At 45.1% G+C, this 23,999-nt stretch overlaps 2 protein-coding genes across 5 annotated transcripts; both read right to left on the bottom strand.

Annotated features, from left to right (window-relative positions):
• Positions 1-1,271: 1,271 nt before the first annotated feature.
• TMEM174 (transmembrane protein 174) lies at positions 1,272-5,824 on the bottom strand. The gene is given in 4 exon segments (XM_077936284.1): positions 1,272-4,345; positions 5,093-5,156; positions 5,159-5,499; positions 5,501-5,824. Coding segments are annotated over 4 exon segments (696 nt in total). The 5' UTR covers positions 5,689-5,824; the 3' UTR covers positions 1,272-4,242.
• A 5,226-nt stretch (positions 5,825-11,050) lies between these two features.
• On the bottom strand, positions 11,051-22,032 carry TMEM171 (transmembrane protein 171). Of its 4 annotated transcripts, none has more exons than XM_077936282.1 (4): positions 21,606-22,032; positions 14,495-14,590; positions 13,270-13,411; positions 11,051-11,818 (listed from the first exon to the last, which is right to left on the bottom strand). In XM_077936282.1, coding segments are annotated over exons 1-4 (651 nt in total). In that variant the 5' UTR covers positions 22,018-22,032; the 3' UTR covers positions 11,051-11,817. The 4 variants fall into 4 exon arrangements, with proteins under 4 accessions (XP_077792408.1, XP_028604665.1, XP_028604664.1 ...); XM_028748832.2 differs by having other exon boundaries at positions 11,051-11,621; positions 14,495-15,209; positions 21,606-21,949; XM_028748831.2 differs by having other exon boundaries at positions 14,495-15,209; positions 21,606-21,946.
• Between the last annotated feature and the right edge of the window lie 1,967 nt (positions 22,033-23,999).

Below are 23,999 nucleotides of genomic sequence, written 5' to 3'. Positions count from 1 at the left end.
ACTATTCTTTATATGCTCTGCCCTGAAAAATTCTGAGTGGCAGCAATTGTTGAGAATGTAGCATGACCTTGAAATACCACTGAATAAGAAGCCCCCGGAGAGGGGATTTCCCTAATCGGACTCCAGTGTGTTTCCTCGCAAACATGGGAAACTACTGTTAAAAATAATACCAGGCTGTTTTTATTTTTTAATTTGACTAAAAGTAAATTTGATTGAATCAATTGTACGCCACGCTTCAGGGCAAATGGAAACAAAAGTCATTAGGACAAAAAAAAAATCTCTGGTGGCAATGTTTCTTTTGTCCTTAAGGAGCTGTGGCAAAATTGGAGGCAGCAAGAGAGGCTCCACCTCACAGTTCCTCCATACCAGAGGTTTTCAACCTTTTTGAGTCCATGGCTCCCTTGACCAACAACATTCTTTCTGTGGTTCCCCGTGGGGAAAAGCGCTCTGAGCCTCAAAAGCCCAGTTGTGCCACGCCTTGCCTGCAGAGCAGGCAGCCTCTCAATCCTTTTTGAACACCCTCCCTTGTGGAGTGTTCCCTCAGACTCCTCTCCTCTCCCCTCCCCTGCCCTCTCCTTGGGGGTTCTCCGGGCACCCTCGTCGCCAGGGCTGCTGCAACAAACAACCACACAAGCTCTTGGGAGGCAGAGACACAAGAGGGCATCAAAGGAGGGAGGGAAAGAAAGAGGGACAGAGGCCTGTGTTGCCTGCGGCACACCTGACCATCATTCGAGGCGCCCCAGGGTGCCACGACACACTGGTTGAAAACCACTGCTCCATACAATGCTTTGTTTCTTAAGTTGGCCTGGATTTGAATGCCACCTTCTGATTTTCAAACCTCTCCACCACTGCAATTCCTGATGTGTGCTAAGGCTTTGTTTTTTTTAATGTTCAACCAGACTCAGAATAGAGTAGTTCCAGAAAATAACATCTGGTCCAAGAGAACGAGGGATACCATTCCAAACTCCCAAATCCTGAACCTGGTTGCACATTAAAAGAACAGAAAAGAAAGTCCTGATGCTCGTATTATGGAGTGATGAAGTAAATGCACGCACTCTTCGGCTGTTCAAGGGCACTTTGTTCTGGCTTGATATGTTCCAAATCTGAGTCCTAGTAGTGAAACGAGATGCAGGGACCCTGGTACAGATTAAGCTCTGACTCCCATATGGATCTGTATTTTACAGTAACTACAGATATGTGGTGGAGGGTCATGCTATGCAGGATTTGGACTTGGAGAGTAGCTGAATTGTGTGTATGGAGACCGCAGTGGCAAATTGTGACAAGAGAGTCAACTTTATGGACTGTCCCATTCTAAAATTTGAAGAGAAAGCTGTTTAGGGCAAGCAGAAACAGAGGTTGCCTCCCTACTGGCTCAGCAGTTGTTAAGTGAAGAAGATAAGCAACTTATCTCAGTTATCGCCTACAAACTCCCAGCAGCAGCCTGGGTTTGGTTCCTGCAGTTGCATCTCTCTCCTGCTCCCTGGTGTTCATTGGCGGTAATGCCAAGGAAGTCTGAGACCCAGAGCGGTTCCTCAATAGTTTCACCAGACAAAGGAGGGGCGTGCAGTTCTTCTTCTGAGATAAGGAACAGTATGAATAGCCTGCTTGAGCTCATATTCCAAAACACACCTAAATGCACATTGCAACCAGCTCAGTCGTTCTTAGATAGCTCTCTTACAATTCTTGGGAAATGTGGCCCAACTCTGATACTTCTTAAGATTGCTCAGGGCAGAGAAGAAAGGGAAAGAGATGGGCAGCTAAGCATTTTTAATAGATCAACTCTCCTAGGTTCCCAATGTTATTATTTTTTATCTAACAGACTTGTGGATGTGAAATCAAACTGCAGTCCCTTAGCAGGGAAGACCGCAAGTAGAGAGCCACTTACTGTGGCTTTCCTTAACAGAATCATGTGTGTCCTATTCTAACCTCTGAAAGATCCTGCAATTGTGCCAACATCTCATGGTTTAGATGTGACTCTAAGCCATAGTTTAGTGCTTTGGGAACCATCCTAAGGTTGCTGTGGGTCTGCATACTGTTCTGTTCTGCTGGTTTCATGTAGAGATCATGGGGGAACAGAAGCACATGTAAGGAAAGCATGGTGGCATAGTGACATAGTCCAAATATATTCATTGGTGTGAATGAAATTTAGCATAACAGGCAGGCATGTCAGTCAATAAGCCACAGTTTCATAACACAACAGGTAATGCAGTATGACAGGATTAAGAGAATATTATTGTCAGGGGCTCAGGAGCAGAGGCGCAGGGGAGAGAGGAAATGGAGAGTGAAGGGGAAGAATCTGAGGGCAGCGGAGGGCAGAATGACAGTGACCCGAGAGATTCCATGAGCCTCTCCAGTGAATCAGAAGATTCCCAGAAGGGAGCGCCAATGGCCAGGGCAAGGGGGGTCCCAGGGGGGACACACCAGAAGCAGGGGGCCAGCGGAGACTCCCAGAGCAGTAGCTGGAAATCAGGGCCAGCTTCCCCACCGGAGCGTAGTGGGGGGGAAGAGTCTCATAGGTCAGAGTCAGCGTCTCCTCCGGCAAGCAGCGACAGGAGCAGTATAACGGTCAGAAGGAAGGTGGCAGGCTGGGCGCGCGCGCCAAGTTCAAATGTACAGGCGCGCGGGACAGCAGAAAGCCCGGATTGGGAACCAGGTCCTAAAGCCCGCCGGAGGGAGGGGGAAGACTCGGGGGAGTCAGCGTCAGAAGAGTCCAGAAAGGGGAAAACCCCGGCGGACAGGCGGACCCAGAGGAAAAGGGAGCAGAGGAAGAGGTGGAGCAAGGCTAGGGTCTTAAACTGGTGTCTGGGGGGAGGAGACTCAGACGGAGCTTCGACGGTCTAGGGTTTCAGACGTAGGGCTGCGCGCTACAGCTGTCAAACCAATAATGAACTTCAATAAAGACTTCTGTATATAAAGAGGAACTGGCGTTGGTCCTTTGTGAGCTGGGACCAGGGGCAGCTCTGACAATTATAACCAGGAAAACTAAAGCAACATTTCCCATGTCTGAATGCACCTCAAGTCACTGCAGAAGGGCATTTACCCTCCCTCCTCCATGTGTTTCCCCTTCATTCCCCCAAATTTGCTTTGGAGGGTTGAGGGAGTCCTGAGAGCAGATTTGGGGGGAGGCTGGAGGGGAGGGGAGGTGATGGAGGAGAGGGAAAGTTCTGTTGTGCAAGTAGAAGTCACCCTGCTCACACAATTAGTTCATCATACCCAACCCTAGGAATTCAAATTTGCTTTGCTTACTTTCCATGCTCTGTGGATTAGCACACAGACATTGAAAGCCTTGGCTTTTCTATCCTCATGCCTCTCTCATGCTATTTTTATAATGATGTTTGGTAGGTACCTCCTCCACTCCCCCCATTTCTCCTATAGAAATTAATACTTATAGCTTGTCCTTTTCCAAAAGGTCTCAGGGCAGGTTGCATAAAATATTACAATTTAAAACAGTAGATCGATCGTTACAATGATTAAACAAAAACCACAGCACTAAATAAAATCACAGGAGCAGCAAAACAGGATTGCAACAAGGCACACTTTGATAAAACTGACCTGGTGCAGAGAGCCTTCTTCATCAAGTGGTGACAGCTGTCAGCACCATGCAAAACTGCTGGTGGACTTCTGATCTGGCCAGGAAGACAGGGAAGAGCCAATTTGTCTGGTTATGACAGCTGGCCAAATCCTGGCATCTGTATGTCACTGCGGACAGACTGAAGCACTAATTCATATTATTTGTTCCTCTGCACAAGCCCACCAGTGGCCTTGCGTACTCTCAGCTGCAAGGTGACAGCAATACTTTTGAACCACAGTTTTTAGGAATTCTAGGCAACCAAAAAAATATATGAGTACCTGTGCTGCTTAATGTGAGTTAGGCTCTACATGTGACCTAGAATAAAATTCAGTACCCAAGAGTAACCACTCATGTACTCTTTGACTCCTGAGAATAGAGAAAATCAACAGCCCAGGAAAAACTAGGTGAGCAGTCCAACCAGCCAGGTGGTTTTAAAATATGGAGCCAAATGCAAAATTTTTCACATTTGGAAGGAATGTTTGCTTGCATTTGTCTCAGGTGCCCGGTAAATGAGCAACACCTGTTCTCAGCAAGACCTTATCACCAAGCCAAAACCTCAATTGACAATCCTCAGTCTCTTTAGTTCCTATTTGTTCAAGTATATGTGGATGTTTTCAAGAAGCAATCTCTGTTCCTTACATAGAAGTGTCAGGGTTGCCTTTTTATGATATTTATGACCACTGTGGAAATAGTTTCTCATATGGTGGGGGAGATGTGTCACTGTAAAGATCTTCATTCAGAATCTCTTTTAGTTCTTGGAGACTGTCACTTGACCTGGAAATGTGATGAAGGGAAAGGAAGAATTTTATAAACTGAAAAGCAAAAATTCAGGTGCCTAACAAAAGCAGGTATTTTATTTTTTAAAAAAACTCAAACTTTCCCCCCTTTTAATGTAGGTTGCACAGCCTGCCTCTGCTGAGAATGATAGTCACAAAACACCAATGCATTCTTTGGGGACAGGTAAAGTCCCAGTGTGAGAACAGCTGTGGAGCTTATAAGGGCATGTAGTGCAGATCTGCTCTTCTAAACTAATTTTCAGGACCATAGGAAGGAGAGGGGATATGCTTGTTCAGTGTTGAGGAAAGCACATTCTGAATATGCTCAGAAACACCTTTTCCCCATACTATTAAAGGTTTCTGGCATGAAAAATAGATTCTGGGGTAGAAATCTGGAGTTCTATCTCTATTAATCCACTCCTAATGCTACTTTGACAAAATGAAAATAATTCTGTGTCGGAGGTAACAGATACTTTTTTTAAAAAAAAGGGGGGGATTGTATTTAGCAGAGAAAAATAACAACACATAGAAGATTAAAATGCTCCATGAATGCCGCATCATTAATTAATTGGAACGGCAATATCTGTGAACCAGTTATGGCTGCTGCTTCAGGCAATGCTCTTGTTTCAAGTCAGTAATTGAAATTCTGTCTGAGCAAAGACTACGCCAATGCTTCATTAACGCCACTAACCAGTGCATGTAAAAGACCTTGCAACCGAAATGCAGTGTACACATAGTAACTTACCGTCCGATTCTGGTGTCTGCAGGAAGATAAGCAGAGTAATTCTCATCTGCAGAAAAAGCAGTTTCAGGGGGTTGACATTATAGTAACAAGGAGGGCTCAAAGCGGGAATTAGTGGCCTGGAGAATGGAGGAATTCCAGGATGACTCAATACTTGATGAAAATTCATGCCAATACCTTCCTGGGCTGAATAAGGAGGGATGTACTGCACCACTGTAGCACCGTGGAAATTTATAGCCTGGCTAATCCTAGTGAAAACAACAGATTGTCCAATAGGAGTCTGGCCTGTGTCAGATGCTGTTCCTTCATTTGGGCTGCATGATTTGCAAGCAATCATTTTAAACATGCACACAGCAATCAGCAAAAATGTCACGCCTACTGAAAGGACAATAGGCCCGAGCAACTGATCATTTGAAGCAAGTGACCCTTTCATATTTTGCCCATCACATCACGGTGAATGTAATTCCTACTAGCCCCAAAAACGCACCAGAGAAATGTAGTGTGGTCATCTTTGTGGTCATCAGACACCATGAGAACTGCTCAGTTAACAAGGAGTGAAGGAAAACACGCAGGGGAAGGCATCTTGAACAGCGCTCCATTCCATTACTGTGCAAACCTGTCCTGGAATGCCTAGGAAAGAGGATGTCCTTGGTAGGACATACCAAGTGGAAAGTTTGCACTAGTTATACAAGAACTCTGTTCACAATAGCGCAGTTGGGTAACATTAGACTCTGGACTTAAATCATCTCATGGGCGCTAGTAATGGAAGCTGTTTAGTTATTTATAAATATATGTATACATACCACTATTTATAAATTATAGCAGAGCAGTTCATAATTGCACAACAAAACCTTACAACAAAAAACACATTTAAAAAGTCAAAATCAGAAACCGCTAGCTCTTGTGGAAAGATGTGCTCTTATTTGCCCTACATAAGCCTGACAGAGTTGAAAGGTTTTCAGAAACAGACAGCACATGCTGAATCTGTGTTGGCAGAGTATTCCACAATACTGGGCCAATGACACTAAAGGCTCAGTTTCTTGTCAAAGGAGCTTTGCCAATTTGGGGAATGAACAACGATGTTCCTGCAGATGATCTCAGTAATCAAGCTGAGATATAAGGGTTCAGTCAGTCCCTGGAGTATCCTGAGCCTTAAGTTGTTCAGGGCTTTGTAAATGACGACAAGGACCTTGAACCTGGCTGGGTAGTAGATGGGCAGCCGGTGGAGATGGTTTCACATATTGTCAGCCTGATGTCCCCCTATCAGCAATCTGGTTACCACATTCTGCACCAGCTGACGTTCCCATTAGGGAAAAAGGGGCACTGCCCCACCAACCGCAGTCTACCCTGAGTCAGCCTGCACCTGCCTGCCTTTATACTTACAATCAGTCTAGGAGATAGTCCTGCCAATAGAAGCTTCCCCCTTCTCTTCAGCTACCCTTGTATAACTCAGCAGGGAAGAAGAGGACAGAAGTAGAATTAGTTGGCTCTGCCTGTCATTGGCTCTGGCACCACCTACTGTTGGGCTCTCTGCCTTCTGCCCTACCAGTGACAATGGGCAAGAACCACCACTGTGATAACCGGTATGTATTGCTCCCCAGATACCCACCAGCTTCCCAGATAAGCACAAGTGTAACCTGTTCAGAAGAAAGTCAAGCTGTGCTCAACAGACCTTATCCCAAGGTAAGCATAGATTACAACTAAGAAATCTGAAGCCTCACAGAGAAAAAGATATGGAAGATCAGAAACCACAAGGAAAACAAACAAAGCCAGGAATGTGGACACCGGCCTCACTTCCTGCTCTGCCAACACCTGCACTTTACATTTTAAAACAAAAAGCTTGAAAAGGCAATCCAGATTTGGGCTTTTAAAAAAATAAAAATAAAGAAATAGATTATCTGAACCTATGCCAAGTTTACCATTTTAAACCTACTCAACACATCACAGTACCACCCTGACTACAGGATTTAAGTGGTTTTAAGTGCCCTAATGCTGAAAACATTTAGAGGCTGCAAAGTGGAGCCTAGATAATTTCCCTGCTCTTTCCCTTGCATCAGCCAAGGCCACTGAATCTTTGCAAGACCTAGGTCTGGCATGGAATCCAAGGGCTAGACACTGGTCTAAGCAAACTAGGGTGGCGAGACGAAGACAACACAATTGGCAACACTACAGCACCCACTCAGAGCATCTACTGCCCTGCAAGAGACACTGCCTTTTATTCAGGGTTGGCTTCAGGCTTGAAGGGGCCTTTCTGCAGGCTTCCCTGGCAGTAGCAGGTGAAAAGCTATATCTGCCCTAACCGGATTCCTATCAGATTTGCACATCTTTCTGAATGGCTATTTCTTCTCTTGCAGCATGCAAAGGTGACCTTGGAAGAGTCTTCTCAGACTGTGTGGCCGAGCCCTTTATGAAGCGTGCCAAAAGGTGTTTATTCATTGCTGCATTTTACAATTACTGCTAAGAGGTACATTTGTTTCTCATAAGGATTATTTCCTCTTTTGGGTCAGAACTGTAATAGGAAGTTCAGTTCTATGATTTCATTTTATAGTTGCTGTTCCCTGGCTGGCACTGCAAAGTTAAGATTAGCACACCTTCTAAGAAGCTGCTCTTTATAGCGTCTCTCCTTGTAAAATCTCTAGGCAGAATGCTGCCATCAGCATTTCTATGTTCAACATGCCTAACTACATTAGTACAGGCTTCAGAGAGTAACACCAGCTTCCTAACCCTTGTAGTATCTTTCAAAATACTCCCTTGCCTGCCTCTCAAATGCCCTGTGGGGAACATTCTCACAGTCATTGGCTAGAGACAAAGGAAGACGGTTTTTTGCCTGCTCATCTTATTTCCCTCTCCATTTTGGAGTACTTAATGTAATTATTTAACTTTATTTAAACTCCTAACTCATGACAGAATTGGGAGAATGTCTTTCTGCATAACTACATGAATTGTCATCTAATGAAAGCTCTGCAAAAGCTCTCTACCATGCTTCTAACTGAAATTGATTTTATTGGTGCTCACTCAGTCATGAGTAAGTTTGTTTCGTATTGGAGGCTTGTAAAAACATACAATTCATAGCAAACTAGGAACCTGGCAAGTAGCATTATGAATATTTCACAATCGGGGCACTACTACTTCAGTCAAGCCTTCCTACTTTGAGAAAGTGTTTAGCATTTTCTGCAGAGGCTGGATTCTGGACTGCTTTGATTACTTGCTTTGTAGATTACATTTCCACTGTAATAAGGTTTTTTATGTTTTATAATAAATATGTGTATTAAATGAAAAATCTGTGTACTGTGGAAGTTCTTGGGAGTCGATGATCGCAAACATGTCAAAAATGTGCCCCAGCATTAAAGAAGATAAAAATCTTTTTTAAAGCCTGCAATGACATCATGCAAAAACAAACCAACAAACCCAAGACACTCAGTATATCACAATAAATGCAGCATGTACCGTATTTTTCGCACGATTGGACGCACCGGACCATAGGACGCACCTAGTTTTTTGGGGGGGAAATAAAGGAAAAAAATTTCCCCTTTATTTCCCCCCCAAAAGCAGGTCAGGGAAACCGAACCAGGTCGAGGAACAGCGGGATAGTGGCGCTGCGCCTCCCTGCTGTCCCCCAAGCTTGTGGGGCTGGCCGATGTCTGTCCGGCGGGCGGGGAGCTCTGCTTCAGGGCGCCCCACCCGCCAGGCAGCAGGCTGCTATCCGCAGCGTGGGGAGCCTTGTGGGGAACTCCTGCAAGGCTCCCCACTCTGCGGATGTATGCCTGGCGCGAGGGGCGCTCTGCTTCAGGGCGCCCCACCCGCCAGGCAGCAGGCTGCTATCCGCAGCGTGGGGAGCCCTGTGGGGAATTCCTGTAAGGCTCCCCACGCTGCGGATGTGTTCCCGAAGCGCCTGGAGCTCTGCTTTCAGGGCGCCCGGCGCTCCGGGAAGCAGGCTGCTATCCGCAGCCTAGACACGGCTAGCGGAGCGCTAATCCCGAAGCCCCAAGCTTCGGGATTAGCGCGGCGCTTCGCTAGCCCTGGGAGAGCCACGCAACGTCGCGGGGCTCTCCCAGGGCTAGCGAGACCTTGCCGGCACCCAGAAGCTTGGGGTGCGCTGAGCTCCGCGCGCCCCAAGCTTCGGGATTAGCGCGGCGCTTCGCTAGCCCTGGGAGAGCCACGCAATGTCGCGGGGCTCTCCCAGGGCTAGCGAGACCTTGCCGGCAGCCAGAAGCTTGGGGCGCGCTGAGCTCCGCGCGCCCCAAGCTTCGGGATTAATGCAGCGCTCCGCTAGCCGCGGCTAGCGGATAGCTTCCTGAAGCCTGGAGAGCGAGAGGGGTCGGTGCGCACCGACCCCTCTCACTCTCCAGGCTTCAGCGAAAGCCTGCATTCGCTCCATAGGACGCACACACATTTTCCCTTGCTTTTTAGGAAGCAAAAAGTGTGTCCTATGGTGCGAAAAATCCGGTATTTACTCATAAGTAAGCCCCATTATGTTCAATGTGTTTTACTCTCTAGTAAGTTTGCCTGGGATTCATTAGAGCTAAACCTTCCTGTTGCAAACCTGCCAGTTCAAGGTACCTGCAGTGTCCTTTACGCTAAATCTTCTCTAGTAATTCCTGGTTTATAGATGAGCAAATAGCACGTTTCAGTGAGAGAGGTCAAACTCACAGAAGAGGCCTAGTGAAAAATAAATGGGTCCAGTTGGTATAAGCCCTGCACTGTGATTTACACTAAGAGCAATTCGCATGAAATCAGTCATTACCACAGCTGAAGGGTTAGAGCATTAACTCTCTTCATCTCCGATGTAGTGCTCTTAACCACCAGCTAAAACTGATGTTCATGGGGATTAAGACTTATGTAATGACTGTGAATGCTCTGAATTAGACACCAAAGCATTTGTTAGTAGGAATGCAAAAGACTTTTACTTTCAGTCTCACTGCATTTCAGACTCTGGGCCCAAATAACTCAGCAAGTGGTAGCTGCTCAGTTTCAACATTTTAAGAGGAAAAATATTTGTAGAACTACTTTTTAATTGACTCTTCGATTGCAGCTTCGACACTTAGAGAATGCAGATTAAAGTGCATAAGAGGAAGAACAGCACGAGTCAGTTCCAATTTCTGCTGCTGGACTAAGTGGCAGATAGGTCCCAGAGCTAGGCTATAACAAGTGTTGTGTATTTGTGTGTGGCCCACCTATTCTTCAGTTGTTTTAACTGATTTTAATATTTTCTCATTGTCATAACCTGCCCTGGGACCTTATGGTGAAGGGTGGGGAAGAAATTCAGTAAAATAATATCAATCCTGCTGCTCCAATGGGCAGCTCTTTGAGCAGACCAAGGCATACTGTTTCCAAAACTGGTGTGCAAAATATTTCTGGGATGGAAACAATAGTGACCCCCCACCACCCCCTTCTGCTGTTGACATTGAGTATCTGATCATGGAGGCAGAGGACCTATCCTCCGTCATTTGCCTAATCCTTTAAAAAAATCCATGACCACATCTTGTGACAGCGAAGCCCACAACTTAATTACGCAGTGTGAAAAAGCACTTTCTGCCTTTACCTATGTCCACTCTATGTTCCCCCAGAGTTCTAATATTTTGAGTTGGCAAAGAATTTCTCTCTCATTTTCTCGCCATCATTTAAAATTTAATAACTCTGTATCATGTCCATCCTCAGTTGGGCAGGTACCACAAGCATTACAGGGGAAGCGCAGCTGAAGCTGAACTGAGCCCCTCCCATGACACACTCCCCCAGTAACATTAAATAAGAACCATGTGATACCATCATGTCTAGAGATTCCCTGCCTGCTGTATGCAGCAGCCAATGAGCTACAAGTAGGGAAACACTGGAGGCTTTATAATGACACATTATGTACTAGAGTAGCAGCCATGGATCCTGCGTAACTTGCAGTTTTGGCTCTTATTTCTATAGGCTAAAACTTGCTGTTGGTCACACCACTCAAGTGCTACAGTCACCACGTACATTGTGCCATAATGTTTAATCAACTGAAAATCTCACATGTACAATTCGTTAACATGAGGGTCAGCCCAAACACACACGCAACATACTCGGTGCTCTGAGGTCTCCAGTGTCTTTACTTTTGAGTTTATCAACAGCCAAAAAAGGAAAAGGAAAAAGGAAACAGAAAGACAAAGCCACCAGATTTCCCCCTCCTTCTGCTAGATGTGTGCCACAGCACTATGTTCAGATGGTAGCTGACTTGACTTGAGACGTACATTGCTTTGGGTATTCCAGTTACATACAAGGTGCCAAATGAAGAGGTGTTAAGGTGCTGGGTCCTTCGTGTCCCAAGTATTTCTCTGTAGATTGCCTTGGCTTCGTTTTCCAGTAACAGAAATCTTAGCTTGGCAGGCCTTCTACTTTCTTGCCTGTGGAGCTTGCTGCTCTCCTTGCTGGCTCAAAGCTCCTCCATCTCTCTTCCAGGCTATTTTCACCCTGTAATTTAACAGTGCTCTTTCTCTCCCCTTTTATACACCTTCCCTCTTGAGTATTTCTTACAGCTGGTTCAAAGCGGATGCCAATGGATCATCTGGGTGATGTAAGGAGAGGAAGAAAAGACACATTCATTATTTACAGCTGCTCGTTTGCCCTTATAATTTTGAGATGGCTCAGAGGGATGAGAGAGTGTGGATTAAGTTCTCAGAAGGTGAATCACATCCTGACATTGTATACAGTAGCTCATTCTCTCTTCAAGCAACCAGGTTTGATGCATCAGCATTCTGCGCTCTGCAAAGAAATAACGAAAGGGTACATATGTTGGCATGTTTAATCTCTCTATATTTGTTATTTCGATTTATACCCCACCTTTCTACATATCGTACCCAAGGTGCCTAAAAGCAATGATGATAATGTTCTGTTCACCAAAGTGATAAAATTACATCTGGCATGGATACAGCCAGTTTAATTCTAACTGGCAGAGGCCAAAGAGTACTTTGCACATGACGAATTGCTTCATATATATCATCGCCCATGGTCAATGTAGAAGTGCGAACTTCTGACAGGAAGCCAATCATGCAGTGTTATACTACAATGAAAAAGGACAGAGGTACACCCTTCCCATGCCATGGTGCATGCAAATCAGTACGCAACAGCAGCACCTGTGAAAGATCTTATTTGTCAAGTAAGAATTCATGGGATGCCATGAATTCATTTCTGGTTGATTCAGAAAAGATAGGACAAAGGCGCTGAAATATAATGATGGAAATGATGTAATGTGAAGTGTACATTCAGATGGAATGCCTGTGACTTGTTTAACTTGCTTATAACATTTAGATTCTTCCAAGGAGCTCGCAGCAGCATAGCACTAGGGTCTGGCACCCAGGTGCTGAGAAAACCAAGAATCTGCTTATTTATTAATTAAAATATTTATAGGCCGCCCCCTCATATAAAATATCAGGTGGTATACAGCAAACTATGTAGGCGAATAAAACAAAGTATAATTTAAAAATACAAAATCATAGAAATGACTGGCTCCTCTTGAAAAGGTTTACACAACCGAATAGGCCTGCTGGCATGAAAAGGAAAACCCAAACAACCCACCCAATCTTCTCTCCTGCATCCCCAACCCTCATGGCTGCTTTCTAATCTAAACAAAAAAGGGAAGAAGGTATTTGGAGAGCCAGTTGTTGGTCTTCCATGTAAAGTCCAGTTTTAAGCACATCCATTACCAATCTTCTCTGGTAATGGATGTGCCAATCTTCTTTGACTAGTGGGCATTGTGGGGTGTGTGGCACAACTCAAAATGGCCGCCATGTTTAAAAGACCAGAGAAAGAACCAAGACCTCAAAACGGAGTAGGAATTCCTCCAACCCCAACAGGGGGGAAATAGCTACATAAGCCAATGCAGTGCTTGCTCACTGTGAGAACCTCTTTGTACCTTCCTTCTATTCAGAATGAAAGTAAGGGTGGATGTCCAATCCTGGCATTCAGTGAAATATGGGCCTTGTTAAGAGAGCCTGCCCAGTGTTGGCAGGGACACTGCCCGTGCAGCAAACAGGAACTGAGCAGGAGCAGCAAACAGTGTCTCATGTATTGTTGACTTCTGAAGAGATTTTTGCTGGGACCTTTTGTGGGTGCCACCTGAGGTACTGATATGCCCACTGGTGTCCACTTTGGCAACCTCTGCATTAGCCCATGTGCAAAATGCTCAAAAAATTTAAAAGTACAAATGATCTTACCAGTTAATAAAAGTGCTGTGGTACGGTGGAGGATTTTCACTTAAAGGCAAATCACTTGTTACCATGCTAGGAGTTATTGTTTGCAGTGGACAGTCAGCAAAATAAGGTGGTGGCGGTGGTGGAAATACCATTACAGTATCACCTACAAAAGAAAAATCCAACACTTTTAAGGTCACATTTATCTGCAGTTCTCTTGGGAGCAACACGCAAGATAGCCCTACTTGTGATGTGCATTTCATTAAGAATCATCGCTCCCAGGCATTAGGGCATCTTCAAATCATTTGATTAAACTCTTATCAGTCTTTCCCTGCTACACTTTTGTTGGAAAACACTTGCACTTTTATTAGCATGCAGAATATTGTTATTATTTATTAAATTTCCACACTGCCCTTCATCAAAGGATCACAGGGCAACTTAAAATATTTTGAAAATGCTTGGAGATTAAAGCCTTAAGATCTGCATTTGTCTAGACACACAAATGGTGTAACACCATAAACTGGAAGGTCTAAAATGCTGTTGTAGGGGCTACTGAGACAAGTGCTCTCAACACATAAAGGTACCCCTGCCCGTAGGGGCCAGTCTTGACAGACTCTAGGGTTGTGCGCCCATCTCACTCAAGAGACCGGGAGCCAGCGCTGTCCGCAGACACTTCCGGATCATGTGGTGAGCGTGACGAAGCTACTCTGGCGAGCCAGAGCCGCACACGGAAACACCGTTTACCTTCCCGCTAGTAAGCGGTCCCTATTTATCTACTTGCACCCGAGGGTGCTTTCGAACTGCTAGGTTGGCAGGCGCTGGGACCGAGCAACGGGAGCGCACCCCGCCGCGGGGATTCGAACCGCCGACCATGCGATTGGCAAGTCCTAGGCACTGAGGTTTTACCCACAGCGCCACCGCGTCCCAATGTGAAGTAGTATTGCTATTATACTTTGTAAAATAGAATCCATTTCTCTCATTAATTTCACCACTGTTCTGAGGAGTGTACTGTACTTCAAACGCAGTCCTTGCAACTATACTTTGAGTGTCAGATTCTGGAGTTTATCTTCTTACCCACCCTGACTTCTTCTTCCACCATTCCCACATTCCAGCTCCAAAATTCTTCCCTCCCCTCCTAATCCACCCCTCAAGTGCTGGGGAGGAATGGGGCGTCCTTTCAAGTGTCTCCTGTTGCTGACATCTAGGGACTGCCCACTTGGAAGACTTCTTGGCTGTGCCATCCACTTACCCACTGTAACTTGAAATGCTTCAGGATCCAGCTGCTCTTCTTCATTGACAGAAGACTCCTGGACGAAATTTATGTTTTGTTTCTTTTTAATGTGAGCTATCACAAAGAAACACAATCCAATGAGCACAATCAAAGGTCCCATGGTCTGAACAGAATGAAATCCACAATCCTGGAGTTCAACATTAGAAGTATTGCTATGGTTAAACTGCTGGTAGCGCCAACCTGGGCTACATCCCGGAATCCAAATGCCAAGGACGCTGATTAGCATCCCACTAGTTAAAAATAAAAAACCAAAGACAAGGAACTGAGCAAACTGGCAGTTTCCTCGACAAAAAACAAACCCGTACACCTGGTCATCTTGCAATTGCACCTCTCTGAGGTAGCCTTTAGCTCTCGATTGCGCCAGAATTATACAAACTAGTCCAGTAACAGCAAGCAGAGGCCCAATGATTTTGAGGGCTCCTTTACAGTCACCAAAGGCACCACTTGGGCACGTCTGCAACACAAACATCGAAAGCAGAAATCCAGCACATAACAACGTAATGCCAAAAACGAAAAGGAAAGAGATAAGTTTCCTAGGATGTCCATTATCTCCTTCATGCATGGAACCAGGAACTGGATACATTATTATTATTATTTTTAAATCCCTCTTCAAACCAAGGAATAACAAGTTTTCTTCTATGGAGATCAGAATGACATTACCACTTCAGTAGGCCTGAGAACGAAAACGAAAAGAGGACTATGATTATTAAGCCAAGGGCAACAACAGATAATTCACATATTGAGTCTGTCCCTTATTTACACCTGCTGGGTGGGAAAAGGATTGCTCCCGTGCAAAGTTGGGGATATGACACGGGAGAAGAGGAAGTTAGCTGAATCCTCTGCTTGCTCTCATCTTGCCTATGAGAATGCCATGTTACATCAGAATAAGAGGCAGTTCAATCTGAAAATACTTTCACTGAAGTCAGGGTAAAGCTCAAGCTGCGAGCCCCACCTTTCCCCTCTCTGTTACCACCTCCCCACCACATACAACGAATGGCAGGAGAGTCTGACCAACTCTGCAACCAGTTGTGGCATTAACCCCAGGAGTACATAAACCAGAATATAGTTCACATACATCAACATGTGTGGCATAGGGCCATAGCCTTCTGCCTCCATGGCTGGAGAGTTTGGAACACAACAAGTGGGGATTGTTCCCTACTAGGAACTGTGGTGAAGGAGCACACTTTGCACAAACAACAAATGATGAATAAGGCTAGTCTTCTCAGATCTTTTACAGATGCAAATAACTACCAGGAACCTCAAGCATAGGCTGCAAAGACAAGGCACCTCACACAGATAAACAAGGGGGCAGTGACTCACTAGAGAAAGAGAGCTCATGTGCAGAGTTTGAACCTCTTCCATTTCTAAGGCCCCAAAGGAAGTACCGGTAAAAAAAAAAAGTGTGTGTCTTGAGCAACACAGTGTCTCTCAACCCTCTATGTGTACTTCCTTAGCATCTCTCACTTGGAGGTCCCTGGGTCAGTATGGAATTTGCAGTGAAGGGCTCTCTGTTGTTTACAATAGTACAAGTAAGCTCCTACCATGCCTTCACAACCTTCCCCAGCCCCAAAGGTAGGTTCTCAGGGGATCAGATTGGAAAAGAATGTTGGCTGCAAGCAATGATGGACATGTATCAGTGTTTATCGCTAGTACTGAGGCAGGGCTGCTCACTTTTGCAAGTACCCCTGCTCAGATATCCACATGGCTCTCTCTTGCTGCATCACGGACTTGAGGTTTGTTTCAATGAAGCTAGTAAATGTTGTAAACTTAATTCAGTAGAATTGAATAAACTCTCAGGGTAGCAGAAATGTAGAGAGATCGACAGGCTGTGGTGCATAGCTAGAGCAGCAGCCTACCTAAAATCTGGTGTCCTCCAGATGTTTCAGACTACAACTCCCATCAATTGATCATTGGACATGCTGGCGTTGGAGTCATAAACATCTGGAAGGCAGCAGCTTGGCGGAAGGTTGGGCTGGAGTGCTGAGCTCTGACTGAGGGAAACCTGAGTTCAAATATCAATAGCTAACAAGCTCTGGGAGGCTTTATGCAATCCTTCTTAGACTAGTGTACCTCACAGGGGTGCTGTGGGGGATAAAAATGGCCCAACTCCATGTAAGATGCATTTAGCATCTTGGGATATAAATGTGATAGATAAATAAAGACCATGGCAGGCAGGCAGGCAGGAAGAGACAAGGATTTGCATGCACTTAGAAGGACAGAAGTCCAAAGTCCACTATTAAAACAGAAAGGAAACACTCATTTGTGTGGCTGGTCACAACACAAGTTAAATTGCAAACCTTCACACCTGTAAAAATGTAATTATGATTGCAAGGATTCCTCATAAGGAAATAAAGGACTGCAGAGAGTCCATGAAGAAAAATGCAGTTTGCTTCCTAGCCCCAAACCCACGTGCACAAAACAGGCCAGGATTTTACTCCTCAATGTGGTATACATGATCCAGAGGGGATGAAATAGTAGCTCCCCATCTTCCCCAGCACTTTATCCTAGCTGGATTGCATAAGAGGGTTTATTCCATGTGATCAGCTTCAGCTCATAAGGCAACAACTTCAACCCTGCTCTTACCTCTAGGCACCTGCCCTCAATAAAGGAGGAAAATGACAGCACTCTGGCATCATGCAAGACATGCTGAATTATAAATCAAATGGTTCCACCTATCTGAGACATGTTGGGGAACAGCACAGACTAGCCAAAATATCCCAGTCCACTGTGTGGATACAGTTAAAAAAGTCCTTCCAGGAACACCAACACGTGGGGCGGAGCTTAACAAGTCACATGGTGCTTTGTTTAAGGATGTTGGGAATAGTAGCTCTGTAAGGGGTAACCTACAGTTCCCAGGATTCCCTGCGGGAACTAATGCTTTTTACATGTATGGTGTGTATGAAGCCTTTGCTACAGCTCAACAGGTCTGGATCTGTCCAGTGTTCATATGAGAAACTGTCCGATAAGCCCCTTGTAGGCTAATATTAGCTTCTTGAAGTGATAAATTAGGCAATGAACATTGCTGTAGGGTAAGGTAATTAATGCTGTGTACACATTCCTGTTTACTCTGTATCCAATGCATCCCCACTGGAAGCAGTGTACACCCAATGTTAACACATCTTTCCTCTATGTATCCTGTAATTTCTTAGGAAATGCTGTGCTTTGATCATGTGCATTTTCTCCAAACCAGCTTTGCTCCAAATGGGAAAAAGAACAACTTAGCTGTGTTTTAAGCCCATAATGCATAAAAAAACACCTAAAAGCTATACACTGTGAAGAATTTACATTTTGCCCCTTGCAAGGGGCTCTGTAAGATTTTCGTAACGCAACAACAGCTCTTTTACTCCATCACAAGGGAACAGCATCCCTGGTCTCTATTGTGGGGATATTGAAAAGAATGGAACACTTACAGGAGTATGAGCTTTTATGTATTTAAGAGAATTCGTATAGCACTTAATTGTAAATAGAACCTCTAAGCGGTTTGCAGAGGTTTTACACATGTAAAATAATTGTGCTCAGGATGGGATACAGGAATGTGCCTGAACTCTCTGATTATCCGTGTGCAGAATGCGGTGGGCAGAGAGAGAAAAAGCAACATACACATCCTGTGCAGTTTAGTTTGGCATTGCAGATCCTCAGGTGTGCCAAAGGGCAGCGTGGCCTTTAAGTCCCTAAAGACACTGCAACAAAAAGTGCACCACTCACAGATAGGGTGCTTGTGCATGGAGGTTTTTCCAGAAGTGATTTCTTTCTACATTTGGTAAATTTATAGCATCAAACTGGAAGCAGAGTAAAGCCTTCCATAAATAAAGCTTCATACTTCCCTGCTAAAACATGATAGAAAGTCATAAGACTAGGACAAATGGAAATAATTTGAAATGATATAAAGTCTACATAAAAGCAAAATATGGACATCTTTATTGCTGTTTTAGAGGAAGTGTCCTTTCCTCACCAATCTTGTAGCAATGTAATTTAGCAGACACAAATATCTATAAAAGGGAAGTCGGACATATTTTTTTAATTCTTTCAATACCACAAAAGAATGAACACAAAGAACTCTCTGTTGTGGGTTTCACATTGGGAAATCTAGCACCTATGCTAGAAAATTTATATAGTTTCATTTTCAATGAACTTTAATCTGTAAAACTAAGGAAGTTCTACCATAACACATTAAGAGTGCTTATTTTGTTTTTGATGAAATCATCAAAACTTGCCAACCCCCAAACCCCCACATTGTCTCAACGTAGAATGTGCCAGCTGTACAATTTGAAGATCTGGCATTTATGTGCTACCCAAATTTACCCATAGTGAACTGCAGCAAAGGAGAGAGGAAAGTAGGATTCGAAGTATTCGTGAACCTAAGGTCATATGCCATGGGAATTATGAAGTCAAAACAGTAGAAAAGATCATGATGTACACTGTGGCTCCAACCCAATGTGTATTTACTCAAGAATAACTCCATGAGACTTTGGAGTAAACATGAACAGGATTCAGTAGAAACCTCTGAATTAATCTCTCTGAATTAATTTCCTGACACTTAACAGACACTAACACAGAATCAGCTAAAATGTGTTGTGATTAAATCCTGTTTAAAGCCAACTCAGCAGCTATAATGACTGACCAGAACTCCAGGGGACTTCACCGTCACTTAACAGTGAGCTTTGCTCCCATACATTTCAGAAGTAAGGGGCTTACTCTCAAGTAACTGGGTACAGGACAACAACCCAAGTGTAGCTGGATCTGGGTTAGAATACGAGATACTTGCCACCCACAGACTCCCACTGAAAACTAAGGAAACTAAAACTTTATTGAATTAGGAGCTTTAACCAGATAACTAATAATAATCTTGCAAATAAGCATGTGTGTGTGTGTATGTGTGTTTATAAAGAGGAGTTTTTAGTTTGTTAAAACTTGCTGAAGCTTTAGGGTTGCTGCCCCTTTGTAAACCAAAACCAAAACACAACACCCTTTTGAGAAAGAATCATAGTTCAGTGGAAGAGCACATGCTGTGCATGCAGGTGGTCTCAGGTTCACCCCCTGGCATCTCCCGATACGCTGGAGGAAAGACTCCTGCCTAAAACCCTTGAGAGCCACTACTAGTCAGAGTAAACAATACTGAGCTAGAGGGACAGGTAGCCTGACTCAGCACACAGCAACTTCCTATGTTCCTAACAATACAGTGAGATGTGAGGTCCTCATTCCATCAAAAAATAAGGACAAAGAAATGAATAATGGGCTTCCACCTACAACGCAAGCAGGAGATTGCATATGACATGTACTGCGTGGCTTCCAATATATGCGGTTATCTATGCTAAAGACTGATAGCATTAAAAGCTAGACATTATTCAAAATCAAGAGTAGCTCTGGATGTTAATAGATTGCTGCCAGACAGATGCACAAGTGACTTTTTTCATTCAATATAGATGTTTATTGATAATGACTGAAGAAAAGATAAACACATGAGGAACACGTAGCTCATAGACAAGGGGTGAAGAGTCTTCAGCCTTCCAGTTGTTGTTGGACTTTGACTCCCTTCAGCCCCAGCGAGCACAGCCAAGGGCAAAGGATGATGGGAGTTGCTGTCCAATAACATCAGGAGAGTCACTGGTTGCCTGCCAGAAATGCATATAAAAGTATGCCTTAGCAAGCAGCCATGCACAAGTGCACCTTTGAAACTTATAAGAAAAGATTAGGGTACATATGGCTGGAAGCACTTCTGCAGTTAAATCTGAAGCTATTTTTTTGTAATCAAATAGGACCATTTGTTAAACTATTGAATTGCATTTGGGAGACCTGGTTCAAATATCCGCTCAGCTGTGGCCTTCGGCCAGTCACTAAGTCTCAGCCTAACCAACTTGCAAGGTTGTTGTGCCAATAAAATGCAGAAGTGGGTGCTCCTTGGAGGAAAGGCAGGAAATAAATGAAATATTATTCTTTTTTTTAATGCTGAGTCAACAAGAGCAAAACACCCCTAAAGGATCTGTTGACATGCCCCTACTGAAGAATGAGTTCAGCAATGAATTTGAAATATTCTTTTCTGCAAGTATGCATATTTCCCCATTTAGATTGCTAACTTTTTTTACACAGTTTGCATGCATCCCCTTTCCCCATAACAAAACATTAAGAATGCCAAAACTCATTGTGTGCAGTGTTTGTGAAAGGAGGGAAATCAGTTTGCTAGTAAGACAATAAATGTTGTGTCATCCGACTACAGTTAGCAGGTAAGGAAGGGAATATACTAATCCGATCTGGCACCAGCAACCTGTACACACAGACATGGTTGCTCCTGGGTGTTGTTGGTTCAGCATTAAAGGTAAGGGCAGAGAGCATGACCTGTAAAAAGGAGACAGCATAGGAACATAGGAAGCTGCCTGATACAGAGGCAGAGCACTGGTCCATCGCTACTGACTGACCCGCAGCTGCTCTCTACGGTTTGAGACAGGGCATGACTTTCCCAGACCAGCAGATGCTCTACCACTAAGCTGCGGCCACACTGCACGGGGCAAGAGCGCCCATTCCTCCGCGTGAAGATCGGCGACCCCTCGCACCCAACGAGGACACCCTGCAACCCCGGCCTGAGAAATGAAACGAGTCAAAAGCGCGGCCTTTTCCCAAGGACACACCTGGCGGGCAAGCGCCCAGCCCGAGACACAAGTAGGCGCTTTTACGCACGCCATGTCCACCCCCGTGATGGTCGGCACGTACCAAACCCCACCACCACCACCTTAAACGCCACCCAGAGGAGTGCGGCAGCATGACAGGAAGCTGGGGGGGGGGGGGAGAGAAAAGCTGCAATACCCTGAGGATGGGGAAAGCGTCGGCCCTCGCCTAATGCACCCGGAGGAAGGCGGGTGGCCTGTTGTTTTCCTCCCCAGAGGCGGGAAAGCTCCAGCCTCTCATTGGCGCTCTGGGGGAAAGGGAGCCTCTCTTTCGCCTCCTGCACCTCGGCCCCCGCCGCCATTCCCGCCACGGCACCCAGGGATAGGCTCCCCCACCTTCGCCTCTCTTCCCCCCCTCCGCCTCTTGACCCGAGAGAGGTTGCTGGCGGCACAAGAAGCGCGGCGAATACCTCCAAGCAGAGCGGCTCGAGGAGCGCCGCCTTCTCTTCGCTGGGGGGCGCGGAGTGAGGCGCTGCGCTGCTGGCCGACAGCCGGGCCGCCTCCCTTCGGCGTCGGGGGTTGACGTCGCTGGGTTGGGGCCGCCCGGAGTGACCTTGAGCGGGAGCCGCGCGGTGATTTTTTCCCCTCTTTCCCTTCGGTCTCCGCTTCTGAAGGGAAAGAGAGGGTTCTTTTCCCGGCCAGCGCGCCGTCCTGTGCGAGGCAAGCGCGCCCTCTGGGGTGGAGAAGAAGCCCCCTCAGCACCGGGCGGGGAGGCGCGCCTGCGTCCGCCAAGCGGAGGGCGGCGACTGGGCAGGGAAAGTGCCTGAGGGCTGGGAGAGCAGGAATGGGGGGATTCTGTGGCTGCCCGGAGGGGTCCCTCATGCTAGGGCAAGGAAAGAAAGTGGGCTTTGAAATTAGCAGGACGCTCAAGGAACAGAAACCCCTCTAAGTCCGCAGGTGCAAGCCGACTATTTCATTGCCAGGGAGAATTAAGCTGCCACCTAAATAAATAAAAAATACACCCCAAGTCTTTTAGATAATTTTGGATATATTCAATGCAATAAGAAAGGGCCATGCAGGAAGAAGCCAGGCTTCAACTTGCCATTTTCTGTCTTGGGTTCTCTGTGGCAAATAGGCACATTTTATACTGTCACATTTTAAACAGCTGCAGGTTCCCCAGAAAATGTGTAGTGGAAAAGACATTGGCACTGGAGCTCTAGAAAATTAATTACCGTATATGAGTTTATTGTGGAATCGGTATTGCTCCCACCTCAAGCCAAGCACCTCCTGGTCAAAATTCCAGCTCCTACTTTTTTAACAGCAGGGAGTTTGTTTTCTACAACCACTCCTTAGTGCCTACTGTCTTTTGTCATGTGTGATTACGGTACATTTTGGTGGGTGATAGGTATCTTTGCGCCCCTTTCCATTTGCTCTGCACCAGAGTACAACTCAGCCATTTGGTTCTACAGACCCCAACACCAAAGGAAACCTTCAGTATAACCACCATGAAACGTTAGCTAGGTGTTTAAGGCAGATAATATTTCCTTTTGCACACTTCTTGGTAATTAATTTTAAAAAGTATGCACACTCTGGTTCAGAACTACATGCATGTCTAGCACGGGAAAAGGTAGCAAAAGTCAAGGAAGGCATGTGAGAGAGGAAGGACAGAAAAACACAGGGCAGGTACATTCCATCAAGCTCTGCTTGCTGGTATGGATGGCAGAACAGCAATGAATGAAATAAATGAAATAAATGCACAGAAGCTAATGTGTCAGATGTATACAGAGAAAAATCAGATCAGAGCGATACATTTGCAATATGAAGTTCTTCTGTGGAAGCATCCTAACTACAGTAATAATAATAATAATAATAATAATAATAATAATAATAATAATAGTCTAATACCACCTCTGAATCTTTTCAGGATTGAGTTTCGGTTTGTTGACCCACATCCAGCTTCTAAACACCGGCCTAGCACCTCAGCTGCCTTTCCTGATTCAGATGGAACAGAGTTAGTTGTCCTTCACATACTGATGACACTTCACGTCAAATGACAGTTCTCATGGGCTTCATATAGATGTTAAATAGCATGGGGAACAAGATGGAACCCTGCAGGAGACCACAGGAAAACTGCCATTGCCTTGAACAGTGCTCCCTCTACTTTCTGGAAATAACTGTGGAGGTAGGAGTAGAACAATTTAAGTACAGTACCCCTAGTTCTCATGTTGAGCCCCTCCAGAAGGATATCATAGTATTTAATGGTATCAAAAGCCTCTGCAATATCAAGAAGAATGAGCAAGGCTACATGCCCTCCTTCCATCTCTATCCTGACAAATGTAATTAACTAGGATGACAGAGGTAGCTATGACCTATCCTGAAGCCAGAGATGGATCCAGACATTACGACTCCTCCATGTATCCCTGAAACTGGACTGCCATCACCCTTTCCAACACCTTTCACTTAATGGGTATATTTGTCATTGGGTGGTAATTCTTTAACAGTTCATGGTCCAAGGATGTCCTCTTAAGACGGCAGTCCACTCTCCAGTAATTGTACGTTTAGATGGTCTACATTTGCCAGCTTGCAACTAAGGGTTCATTCTTACATTGTAGTGATAGTATAGCTGCCCCTGAGATCACAAAGGGTTCCTAACCAAATGGGCAGCTATTTTAAGAAGCGGTACATTGACCCAGTCTACTGTGGTAGGATCCAGCCAAATGTAGGATTTTTACTACAGTAATCTATGATGGGTTCAATGAAATGGTTATTCTGTTTTTCAGGCGATTTTAACCAAGCCAGGAAGATCTGAATTCAGCATACTTTGCTGGTATGGTTGAACTCATTCTAGCAAATAAATAAAATGT

Source organism: Podarcis muralis, chromosome 11 (genome assembly GCF_964188315.1).
Source record: "Podarcis muralis chromosome 11, rPodMur119.hap1.1, whole genome shotgun sequence".
Classification (NCBI taxonomy): domain Eukaryota; kingdom Metazoa; phylum Chordata; class Lepidosauria; order Squamata; family Lacertidae; genus Podarcis; species Podarcis muralis.
The sequence above is the reverse complement of the archived record's forward strand: the minus strand, read 5'-3'. Positions and strand labels throughout refer to the sequence as shown.